The following is a 13,335-nucleotide window of genomic DNA, read 5'->3' on the forward strand; positions in this document are numbered from 1 at the left end:
ATGCCACTGGCCTCCAAGGTAGACCTTCCCAGAGAGCATTGGTGATATAGTGGTGAACAAAACTGCCTTCCAAGGTAGACCTTCCTTTCTCACCAAAATGATCCTCACAGACTTCCGCAGAGGCTGAATCATCCCTCACAGGTGTCTCTGGAAACTCATTGTCTCAGTAATTCTGTCTCATCAGGTTGATAATTGAGACTAGCCATCACAGTGTGTCAGAAATGATTTTCATAGGGATTCATTTAAGTGTTTAAAGGAATTAGGAGAGAAAGAAGGGCTTTTTAATTTAATTTTATTTTATTTAGACAGGGTTTCTCTCTGTAGCCCTGGCTGTTCTGGAATTAGCTCTCTAGATCAGGGTGGCCTTGAACTCACAAAGATCTGCTTTCCTCTCCTTCCCAGCTACTGGGATTAAAGGCCACCACTACCCAGCAGAAAAGAACTTTTGACAAGAAAAAAGAAAATTGGTATATGTGAATATTATAAGGAATGTGGTAAATTTTATGGCCATTAATGCACATAATAATGTTGTTTCTGTTATACACCTTACTGACTCCAAATTTTTAAAATAAATTTATTTATTTTACATCCCAGCTGCAGCTACCCCTTCCTCCTCTCTTCCCAATACCCTCCCCCCATTTTTCCCACCCCCACAATCCACTCCTCCTCCATTTCTGTTAAGGAAAGGGCAAGTCTCCCATGGCTGTCAACAAAACATGGCATATCCAGTTGCAGTAGACTAAGCTCCTCCCCGTGTATTAAGGCTGGACAAGGAGACCCAGTATGAGGAGTAAGGTCCCAAAAGTCAACAAAAGAGTCAGAGACAGCCTCCTTCCCTACTGTTCCCACAAGAGGACGAAGCAACACAACTGTCACATATATGCGGAGGGCCTAGGTCAGTCACATGCTGGCTCCCTGGTTGTCTGTTCAGTCTCTGTGAGCTCTGATGAGCCCAGGTTAATTGATTCTGTGGATTCTCTTGTGATGTCCTTGATCCCCCACCACCACCTCTGGCTCCTACAATCCTTCCTCCATTTCTTCAGTAGTATTCCCTAAACTCTGCATAATGTTTGGCTGTGGGTCTGCATCTGTTTCCATCAGTTGCTGCATGAAGCCTCTCTGATGACAATTGGGCTAGGCACCAATCTGGTCACAGGAAATGGGCAGTTTAGACTACCTATCCACTTGCTGGGAGTCTTAGCTGGAATCATCCTTGTAGATTACTGGGAGATTTTGCACCTGGTTTTCATCTAACCCCAAAATGCACCCCCTTTTCAGTAGTCTCTTTCATTATTCTCCCTTTCTTCACTCCCCAACCTGAGTGCTCATGTTCCCATCCCCACCTTCCTTCAGTCTACTCACAAAATCTCTTCTATTTCTCTCTTCCAGAGAGATCTGGGCATCCCCACCACCACCACCCATGAACCCTCCTTGTTACCTAATCTCTTTTGGTCTATAGATTGTGGCATGGTTATCCTTTATCTTGCAGCTAATATCTACTTATTAGTGAGTACATACCATGTTTATCTTGGTCTGGATTACCTCACTCAGGATGATTTTTTTTTCTAGTTCCATCCATTTGCTTTCATATTTCCTGCCCTTGTTTTTTAACAGCTTAATAATAATACTCCATTGTGTAAATGTACCACAATTTCTTTATCTACTCCTCAACTGAGGGACATCTAGATTGTTTCCAGGTTCTGGCTAGTAGGAATAAGCCTGCTATAAACATAGTTGACAAGTATCCTTGTGATATGATTGAGCATTCTTTGGATATATGCCCAAGAGTGGTATTGCTGGGTCTTGAGGTATATTGATTCCCACTTTTCTGAGAAACCTGGCCACACTGACTTCCCAAGTGTCTGTAAGAGTTTTCATTCCCACCAGCAATGGAGTGTTCCCCTTGTTCCACATCCTTTCCAGCATGAGCTATCACTTCTGGTTTTGATCTTAGTCATTCTGACAGGTGTAAGATGGAATCTCAGAGTTGTTTTGATTTGTATTTCCATGATGGCTAAGGATATTGAACATCTCCTTATGTGTTTCTCAACTATTTGAGATTTTTCAGTTGAGAATTCTCTGTTTAGATCTGTACCCCAATTTTTAATTGGATTATTTACTTTGTTTATATCTAGTTTATTGAGTTCTTTGTATGTTTTGGAAATCAGATCTCTGTTGGATGTGGGGTTGGTGAAGATATTTTCCCATTCTGTAGGCTGCAGTTTTGTCCTATTGATGGTGTCTTTTGCCTTATGGAAACTTTCCAATTTCATGAGGTCCCATTGATTCATTGCTGATGTCTGTGTTATTGTGTTCTATTCAGGAAGTTATTTCCTATGCCAATGCATTCATGATTGTTTCCCACTTTCTCTTCTATTAAGTCCATTGTATCTGGATTTATATTGAGGTTTTTAATCCACTTGGAATTGAGTTTTTTGCAGGGTGATAGATATTTGCATTCTTCTACATGCCAACATCCAGTTAGACAAGCACTGTTTGTTGAAGATGCTTTCTTTTTTCATTGTATAATTTTGGCTTCTTTCTCCAAAATCAGATTCCATAGGTGTGTGGATTAACATTTTGGTCTTCAATTTGATCCATTGATTCATCTGTCTGTTTTTTTTGGAAATACCATGTAGTTTTTATTACTATAGATTTATAATAGAGCTTGAAATCAGGGATGGTAATACTTCATGAGGTTCTTTTATTGTACAGGGTTGTTTTAGCTATCCTGAGTTGTTTTCCCATACAAAGTTGAGTATTGTTCTTTCAAGGTCTGTAAAGAATTGTGTTGGCATTTTGATGTGTATTGCATTGAATCTGTAGATTGCTTTCAGCAAGATGGTCATTTTTACTATGTTAATTTTACCAATCCACGAGCCAGGGAAACCTTTCCATCTTCTGATAAGTTCTTCAATTTCTTTCTTTAGAGATTTGAAGTTCTTGTCATACAGGCCTTTTGCTTGCTAGGTTGGAGTTACACTAATATATTTTATAAGATTTGAGGCTAAGGTAAATGGTGTTAATTCTCTGATTTCTTTCCCAGCCCATTTATTGTTTATATTTTAAAAGGCTACTAGTATTTTTTTAAGTTAATCTTGTATCCAGCCAGTTAATCTTTTTTATCAGGTGTAGAAGTTCCCTGATAGAACTTTTGTAGTTGGAAATTTTATTTTTGATAACCAACCAAATCCCAAATAAAAACGCAGAGACTTATTACTAATTGCAAGAGCTTGGCCTTAGCTTAGACTTTCCCACTAGCTCTTTTATCTTCATTTAACCTGTTTCTATTCATCTATGTTTTGACTCAGGGATTTTTAACCTTTCTTTCATTCTATATGTCCTACTTTCCTGCTTCCTCTGTGTCTGGCTGGCTGGCTCTTGGCATCTCCCCTCCCCCATTCTGGAGCCTAAATTCCTCTTCCTATTTACTCTCTCTGTCCAGGATTCTCACTTATACCTCCTCCCTCACTATTGGCCATGCAACTTTTTATTGAACCACACAGGTGCCTTTGGCAGGCAAGGTAAAAGAGCAACACATGTTTGCATAATTAGACAAATGCAACACATCTTTACATAGTTAAATATTCCACAACAGCTTTAGGGTCGATTGTGTATACTGCCATGTAATCAGTAAAGAACGATACTTCAACTTCTTTCCAATTTGTATCCTCCTGATTTCCATTAGTGGTCTTATTTCTTTAGCTAGAACTTCAAGTACTATATTGAATAGGTATGGAGAGAGTGGACAACCTTGCCTTATTCCTGATTTTACTATTTGAGTTTTTCTTCATTTAACTTGATGTGGACGATTGTCTTGCTGTACATTGCTTTTATTGTGTTTAGGTATGTCTCCTGTTCTCTCCAAGACTTTTATCGTCTAATGAGATTATCATGTTTTTTTTCCAGTTTGTTTATATAATGTGATGGGATATGTCATTCTGTAAATGTGTTTCTCTTATTGGTTAATGGATAAAAATACTTCTGGCCAATAGGAAAGCAAGATAGGGGGACAAGGAGACTAGGAGGAGAGAGGAAGTGGTAGGGAGGAGAGTCAACATGGAGAGACTTGAGAGAACAGAGGTCCGGGCCCTCTCTCTGGTAAGATAAGACTACGTGGAAATACTTAGATTAATAGACATGGGTTAATATTTAAGACAGAGCTAGCCGATAAGAAACACTAGTAACTGGCCAACAGAATTATATCTAATACAACATCTCAGTGTGTTGTTTGGGGCTGGCATGGCAGTGGGATCTGACCGGCGCGGGGAGGGAAAACTTACTCATAACAATAGTGTATTACATTGTTTTGCATGTTAAAGCATCCCTGCCACTATAATAAAGCCTACTTGGTCTTGATGGATGAACTTTTTTATTTGTTCTTGGATTCCATTTGTCAGTATTTTATTAAGTATTTTTGCATCAATGTTCATGAGTGAAATTGGTCTATAATTCTCCTTATTTGTTGAGTCTTTGTGTGGTTTGGGTATCAGGGTGACTGTGGCCTCATAGAAAGAATTTGGCAATATTCCTTCTGTTTCTATTTTAAGGGACAATTTGAAGAGTATTGGTATTAGCTCTTCTTTGAAAACCTGGTGGAATTCTGTCTTAAAACCATCTGACCCTGGCCTTTTTTTTTGGGGGGGGGGGTGTTGGGAGACTTTTGATAATTGCTTCTACTTCCTTAGAGATTATCAGTCTATTTAAATTGTATATCTGATCTTGATTTAATTTTGGTAAGTAGCATCTATCAAAAAATGTTCATTTCTATTAGATTTTATAATTTTTGGAGTACAGTTTTTTGATAGATGACCTAATGGTTCTCTGGATTTCCTCATAGTCTGTTATTATGTCTCCTTTTTTCCTAATTTCGTTGATTTGGATATTCTCTATCTGCTTTTCAGTTAGCTTGGGTAAAGGTTTATCTATTTTGTTGATTTTCTTGAAGAACCAACTCTTTGTTGATTCTTTGTATGTTCTTTTTGTTTCTACTTATTGATTTCAGCCCTCAAGATGATTATTTCCTGTTATCTAGGTTTGTCTGCTTCTTTTTGTTCTAGAGCTTACAGGTATTCTATTAAGACAATAGTATGAGATCTCTTCAAATTCTTCATAAAGGTACTTAGTGGTATGAACTTTCCTCTTAGCACCACTATTATTGTGTTCCATAAATTTGGGTATGCTATACAGTCATTTTCATTGAATTCTAGGAATTATTTAACTTCTTTATTTCTTCCTTGACCCTGTGGTAACTCAGTAGAGAGCTATTCAGTTTTCATGAGTTTGTAGGCTTTCTTTTGTTGAAATTCAGCTTTAATCCATGATGAGATGATAAGATACAGGGGGTTATTTCAATGTTTTGCATCTGTTGAGACTTGCTTTGTTGCTGAGTTTGTGATCCACTTTGGAGAAGATTTCATGCGGTGATGAGAAGAAGGTATATTCTTTCATGTTTGGATGAAATGTTTTGTAGATATCTATTAGGTCCATTTGAGTCATAACATCTGTTAGTTCCAGTACTTCTCTGTTTAGTTTCTGTTTGGATTACCTGTCCATTGATGAGAAAGTGGTTTTGAAGTCTCCCATTATTAATGTGTGGGGTTGAATGTATGATTTAAATTTTAGTAATGTTTCTTTTACAATGTGGGTGCCCTTAGATTTGGGACATACATGTTCAGAACTGAGACATCATCTTGATGGATATTTCCTTTGACAAATATGAAATGCCCTTCTCCATCTCTTTTGATTAATTTTTGTGGGAAGTCTATTGTTTTTAGATGTTGGGATAGCTACACCAGCTTGCTTCTTAGTTAGATCTGTTTGATTGGGAAACCCCCCCCCACTCTGAGGTAATGTCTGTCTTTGGTGTTGAAGTGTGTTTCTTGCATGTAGTAGAATGATAGATCCTGTTTATGTATCCATTCTGTTAGCCTGTGCCTTTTTATTAGCAAATTGAGTCCATTGATATCGAGGGATATTGATGAGAAATAATTGTTAATTCCTGTTATTTTGTTGGTCATGGTGATAGTGTGTGTGTGTGTGTGTGTGTGTGTGTGTGTGTGTGTGTGTGTGTGTGTGTTTCTCTTCATTGTGTTTTGCTGATGTGAGATTATCTATTGCCTATGTTTTTGTGATTGTAGTTAACTTCCTGGAGTTGGAGGTTTCCTTCTAGTCCCTTCTGCAGAGCTGAATTTGTGGCTATATATTGTTTAAATCTGACTTTGTCATGAAACATCTTGTTTTCTCCATCTGTAGTGATTGGAAGTTTTGCTGAATGTATTAGACTGGTCTGGTATTGTGGTCTCTTAGAATCTGCAAGATGTCAGTCTAGGCCCTTCTGGATTGTAGGGTCTCTGTTGAGAAGTTGGATGAGATTCTTATAGGTCTGCCTTTATATGTTAGTTGGTCTTTTTCATTGTCACTTTTAATGTCCTTCCTTGTTCTATTTGTTTAGTGTTTTACTTATTATGTGGTGAGGGGTTTTTCTTTTCTGATCCAATCTATTTGGTGTTCTACATGCTTCTTGTACCTTTACAGACAAGTTCTGTAGGTTAAGAAAATTTTCTTCTGTGATTTTGTCAAATACATTCTCTGGGTTATTCAGCTGGGTTTCTTCTCCTTCTTATATTTGGCCTTTTCATAGTGTTCCAGATTTTCTAGATGTTTTGTGTTAGGAATTTTTTGGATTAAACATGATCTTTGATAGCTGGATCTACTTCCTCTATCTTCAACATTTAAGATTCTTCTATTTCTTATACTCCGTTAATGATGTTTGCATCTGTAGTTCTTATTGGCTTACTCAGATTTTTCATTTCCAGGATTTCCTCCATTTGTGCTTTCTTTATTGCTTCTGTTCTCATTTTCAGGTCTTGAGCCATTTCCTTCAACTCTGTTTTTTCTTGGCTTCCTTTTAGGGATTTATTGATATCCTCCAATTTTTTTGTTTGTCTTTTCCTCAATTTCTTTAATGGTTTTTTTTCCATATCTTCTTTAAAGACCTCCATAATCTTCATAAAGTCATTTTAAAGATCATTTTCTTGTGCTTCAGCTACATTGAATTATTTAGATCTTGCTGTTGTAAGATGGCTAGACTCTGGTGATGCCATATTGCTCTTTCTGTGTTATTGATTGTATTCTTATACTGGTGTTTAGGCATCTGGGTTTGGAATGATTATAGGTCTAGGTGTTGATTCCTGCATTTGTCTTTGTTAGATGGAAATGCTGTTCCTTGATTTCTCTTTCTCTGGTCTTCTGGCATAAATGGCCAAGAGTTCTGATGACTAATTTGTCTTCAGGCCTCATGCCATATTCTCTCTAGGGTTTTGAGCCAGGGGTCCCTAGATATGGCCTGGCCTCTGGTAGAGATGGAGTCTTCTTCTGAACTTGTAGATCAAGATATGGATCCCAGGAAAGGGGGTGCAGTTTGGGGTCCCTAGATCTACCTTGTGCTTTGGTAAAACTAAAGTCTACTTCTAAAGTTGTAGGCCTGGGGTCCCTAGAGCCAGACTGACCTCTGGTAAAGTGGAGGTCTTTTTCAGAAGTTATAGGCCAGGGTATGGAGCTGGGAAGTAGATGGGTAGGATGTGCAGTCTGGGGTTATTGGGCAGGCTTAAAGGGTTTTTGTGGGTGATATGCAGTGTCTTACCTGGGGTTCCTAGGACCAGCCTAGCCTCCTTTAAGGCTGTTACGGTGTGGGCCCTATTATGGAGGTCAGAGGAGAGGGTGCACCCTGGGGTTATTTGGCATGTTTTAGGGGAATCCAAATTTAAGAATTTTTTCATATTAAGTGTTAAGAAATTCAAAAAGCATGAGTTCTATTATAAAACTGTAGCCACAGTTTTCCTGTCCTGACTGCCTGGTCCCACACAACTGCTCAGAAACTTAATATTATTTATAAAAGCTCGGCCAATAGCTCAGGCTTGTTGCTATCTAACTCTTACATTTAAATTAACCCATATTCATTATCTGTGCTTGCCACATGGCTCATGGCTTGTTAACTCATTGTCTATACATCCTGCTCCCTTGGCAGCTAACGAGTATCTCCTCTGACTCTGTCCTTCTTCATTCTATCATTCTCATTTTGACTTTCCCACCTAATTTCATCCTGTTGACCTTGTTTATTAAACCAATCATAGTGACATATAATCACACACTGTACACAGCATAAAATATTTTCATTCATTATTTTTTAAATTCTATTTTATATGTGTATGGATGTTTTCCTTGCATTTATGTATGTCTGGAAACTCCTTGTGTGCCTGGCACCCAAAGAGACCAGAAGAGGGCATTGGATTCCCTGGAACTGGAATTACAGATGATTATGAGCTATCATGTAGACGCTGCAAATGGGACTTGGGTTCACTGAGAGAGCAGCCAGTGCTCTTAACTCTGAACCATCTCTCCAGCTCCTAAAATAAATACTCTGTTATGAAATTTTAGTCATAAATTCAAAAGAGAAACAAACTTGGAAAAATTGGTTCATAATCACAGCTTCATAGTATAAGTACAGTCATTTAATTTTTGTTTTCCCACTCAGGAAGCTAAGTATTGTCTCATTAGCACCACCCTTCATATTCATTTCCATCCATTGTTTGGCAGTCCAGTGTTTGCACCTGTCAATGGAGTGACCACATAAAGACCAGCCTGTGTATTCCAGAGAAAGTGGAATGTCAGCAGCTGGAAAAACAAAATGACAGTTTCATGTGGACAGAGCCAGGATTCAATATAATGTGCTATAGCAAGGTGGAAAATTTGACTTGGGACAAGGAACAAACACTGTAGTCAATATGGGGTGCTTTGCTTTCCTTTGTTTTGCTTTTTATGAAAAGAAATGCTATCTCCATTGTCACAACTGAACTATCTTCTGGGAAGACTGAATAGTTATTTGCATTACAGAAGATTTGCTGCGGCAGTCTTATCTCTAGTCCCATGGTTGACCATCTTATGAGAAAAATAGAACCTTATAAATTGATAATGAACTTCATTACAAATTCAAATGCAGAATGTTAAAATAAAATTTTAATTGCTGATACAATTTGGATGGTATGAAGTAAGACATCAATGTCTTCCAATATGGCACCTTGTTTTGATTTTGTTTTCCTAATTATCTGAGTTTTTAAAACTTTGGGTACCTTTTCTTCAGCATAGTGGTGAAAGCATTAGAGTGTCTGGAGTTTTTGTGCCATGATCTCCATGGCCTACGGTTGACCAAAGGGCACTGAGTTCGCCCAGTACCCCTTGCCTTGGTAGACAGACCATTCAAGTAGACTGTCTCTGTTGAGGACAAATAGATGGAGTGATCCTTAAATATGTTTGCCTTGTGTCACTTTGAGAATTTCTTCCCTTTTCATTTTGTTAATTCTTCCCCAGCTTTCCCAATGGTTATACAGGATCTAATGTATTAAAAGTCAGGGATAAAAAGCTGCCTCTAGGCACAGTGAACCTGTAATTTTGATTAATTGTTCTATTTGTCTGTTTGTTTTGGGAGACAGAATCTCTATTTATCTCAGGCTGACCTCAAACTACTACCAACAAGATCCTCAAACTCCTAATCCTTCACCTTCATATCCTAAGTGCTGTGCATTACTGTTCCTGGTGGTCAGGGTTTGGATCAGGTATCTCATGTTCTTGGCTTCTTTTTTTATGTTTGTTTTCATGAGATATCTATCTTTTTTTCTATTTTTATTTTACATATCAATCCCAGTTTCCTCTCCTTCCCTTCCATCCTCTTTCCCTCCCTCCATCCCTCTTTCCCTCTCTCCATCTTTACATGCACCCCTCCCACTCCACCCCCACTCCACATGTAGGGCTATGCCATCCAGGAGGGGTCATCTAAATCTATCAAATCATTTGAAGTAGGGACTAGGACTTCTCTCCTGTCTCTAGGTTAAGGGAGTATCCCTCCATTGGGGGATGTGCCTGCAAGGTTCTTTTGTGCACCAGGAATATATCCTAGTTCCACTGTCTGAGGTCCCTTAGACTGCTCAGGCCTTCTAGCTGAGACCCATGTTCAGGGGGTCAGAGTCAGTCCCATGCTGGATTCCCAGCTATCAGCCTGGGGGCTCATTAGCTCCTCCTTGTTCAGGTCCGCTGTCTCTATGTGTCTCTGCAACATGGATTCTAGTTTGCCTCAGTGTTTAGTTGTGGGTGTTTGATTCTGTTTCCAACAGGTACTAGATGAGGGCTCCATGATGGTGGATAAGTTAGTGGTTGATCTCATTATCAGGGAAGGGCATTTGTGGTAGCCTTTCCATTGTTGCTCAAATTGTTAGTTGGAGTCAGTCTCTGGACATTTCTTTAGGTTCAGTTTTCTCTTCAATCCTATAATGGCTCCCTCTTTTATGCTCTCTCTCTCTCTCTCTCTCTCTCGCTCCCTCTCTCTCTCTCTCATCTATTCCTCCCCTGACTCAATCTTCCTAGTCCCACATGCTTTCCTCTCCTCCCCTTCTCTTTTTCCTAGTTCCCTCTCCACTCACTGCCCCCCTTCACTCCCCATGTGCTCTGGAGAACTTGTCCCTTCCCCCTTCTGTGAGGGACCTTATATGGATCTCTTAGAATTCACCTTGTATCCTAGTTCCTCTGGCGGTGTGAATTATAGGCTGGTAATCCTTTCCTCTAGGTCTAAAATCCATATATGAGTGAGTACATACCATGTTCCCCTTTTTGTGACTGGGTTACCTCATTCAGGATGGTTTCTTCAAGTTCCATCCACTTGCCTGTGTATTTCAAGATTCCATTGTTTTTCTTTGCAGAGTAGTATTCCATTGTGTAGATGTGCCACATCTTCTTTATCCATTCTTCAGTTGAGGAGCATCTAGGTTGCTTCCAGGTTCTTGCTGTTACAGAACGGTGCCACACACATTCAAGCTGGCTCTTATAGCTCAGTCATTCCTCTCTGGAAATGTCCTCTCTCAGACACACCCAGAACTGTGTTCTAGCAGTCCCATAGGCAGGGCTGCGTAGATCACCCAGTGGATAGTGCTTTGCTGTGTACACACAAGAACCTGAGTTTAGATGCTCAGCACCTCTGAGAAGCTGGGCATGGCAGTATGTACCTGTAATCATAGCACTGAGAGGTGGAGCACTGAGAGGCTCCCTGCGTCTTGCTGGCCAGCCAGCCTAGACAATCAGTAAGTTCCAGGTTCAGTGAGAGACCCTATCTCAAAAGTACAAGGTGAAGAGTGATAAGAGTGATAGAGGAAGACCCCACCACTATGTGCACACGCATGTGCGCGCGCACACACGCGCACGCGCACACACACACACACACACACACACACACTCCAAATGATAATCTGATATGCACTTCTAAATCCAGTCAAAATGACAAGATTCACCCCATGAATTGGGAAAAGGATTTTCTGCCAAGTCTGACCTCCTGGGTTTAATCACTGAGATCACATGGCAGTAGAAAACCACCCCCACCACCCCTGCATTGTTCTCTGATCACCACATATGCCCAGAGGCCCATGTTTGCCCACCTCCCACACACACAGACAAATAAACTACATAAAGATGTAATAAAAATAATTTTAAAATAAATTAACCATCAAAACCCAGGCTTGAATGCAATCTGGCACTGTAATTTCTCTGCACAGTTCCAGACACATCCTGCACATATTACACCTTTGTGTATGAGTTTGAGGAAACTTACACAGATAAGGGACTGAGTTTGAGTCAACAAGATGCTATTCCAAATTTGCCATTCCAAACTTATCAGTCAGGGTATTTGTCATTAGCTGCCCTCAAACACAGGCACCTCCCACTTTCTGAGTTTGGCCTATCTTCACCTCAGCTCTTACTTTTGGTTACCTGGGGGAGCTCTTTTTCTTTAGAATGCAGAACTGCTCAGCCCTCTCTAACCCCTTCTTTGACACAGCCAACTCTACCAAGAAGGGCAATGGACCATGAGGTTATGAAGAAATTAGAACCTACTTGCAAAATGTGGTGTAGTGTTGATGGGGAACTTCTTTGTTTACCACATAGAAATACAACAACATTCATTAACCAAGGTGTGTATGGGGTGGTGGTGGTGCAGTGGTAGTGATGGTTCTGGGAATGGAACTGGAACCTCATGTGAACTAGCTAAGTATTCTGTCACTGAACTATATTTCTAGCCCAGAAAAGAGTTTTCAACACAGTGTATATTTGCATATTGGTGAATTTGGGTAGGTATGAACACATGCCCATAAGAATTCGTTGAACTGTCACTGCTCCGGAACCATGTGACATACTCTCTCCCTTCTTCATTCTCCTCTTCCCTCTTCTCTTCCTCCTCCTCCTTTTTCAGACAGAATCTCTCACTCACCTGGGCAGTAAGACCAAAGATTCACCCATCTCATCCTTCCCACCATTATAAGCTGACGCCACCAAGCCCTGAAATTCTTAAATGGGTTCTGGGAATGGAATTCTGGTCCTAGGGCTTGTAAGGCATGCACTTTACCAACTCTCTCCCAAGATCCTGTACCCAATATATTGTCTTCCTTCCAAATAACCTGCTGGCCCTTGTACAGATAAGCCTAGCAATGGAAATTTTCAAGTACTTAAAAAACTTACTTCATTGGAAAATGACTTCCTGCTTTGCGGTTTTAAAAGTGTGATGTGAGTGGGGCTGAAGAGATGACTCAAGCATTTAAGAGCACCCACTGCTCTACCAAAGAGACCTGAGTTCAATTCCCATCATCAAAATGGTGGCTCACAATCATCTGTAACTCCAGCTCCAGGAGATCTGATGCCTTCTGACTTATCTGAGCTCCAGGCACACAGGTGGTATGCATACAAGTAAAATAGTCATGTAAATAAAATAAATCATCTTCTAAGAAGTTTTTAGAAGTGTAATGGTAAAGTATTACCTGTCACTAGAGCTGCCATTGGCCAGCTGCATGTATGTTATGTGTGCACTGCATTTTAGGGATTAGATGAGGCAGTGAAGACCCCTGGGCTACAGTTGGCAAATTTCAAGACTCTATTTCCTTTTTCAAACAAAAATAGAAAGGAAAACTATGTTGATGCATTAATCTGACATTTTGTCTTTACTACCATTTATTCTCTTCACAGGTTACATTTCTACTACCTCAAATGATGCCTGAAGACCTACTGTTAAAATTACAGTTGTTGAAGGTATGACAATGACAAATCCCATTACTAACCTCATTATTACTCATGGATTACAACTCTTCCTAGGAAGTAACAAAGCCAAATCCGATCATTTATAGAAAAAGAGGAGTGTGAAATCATAAAGCTGCTCATCTCTAGGGATTTTCAAGTCAATCTCATTATTCTCTCAAGGCAATACCAACATTTCTTGCTGTTGGTGTTAATCAAGATTCAATTACT

The 13,335-nt window shown here is 39.7% G+C and overlaps 1 protein-coding gene across 1 annotated transcript in view; it reads left to right on the forward strand.

Moving 5' to 3' along the window:
* Window positions 1–13,335, forward strand: part of CUNH10orf67 (chromosome unknown C10orf67 homolog) — a 104,551-nt gene that overhangs the window by 58,939 nt on the left and 32,277 nt on the right. Inside the window, exon 13 of the mRNA XM_051205709.1 lies at window positions 13,057–13,119. Coding sequence (XP_051061666.1) covers window positions 13,057–13,119 — 63 coding nt within the window. The remainder of the gene's footprint in view (window positions 1–13,056; window positions 13,120–13,335) is intronic.

The sequence above is a fragment of the Phodopus roborovskii genome, unplaced genomic scaffold (assembly GCF_943737965.1).
Source record: "Phodopus roborovskii unplaced genomic scaffold, PHOROB, whole genome shotgun sequence".
Classification (NCBI taxonomy): Eukaryota; Metazoa; Chordata; class Mammalia; order Rodentia; family Cricetidae; genus Phodopus; species Phodopus roborovskii.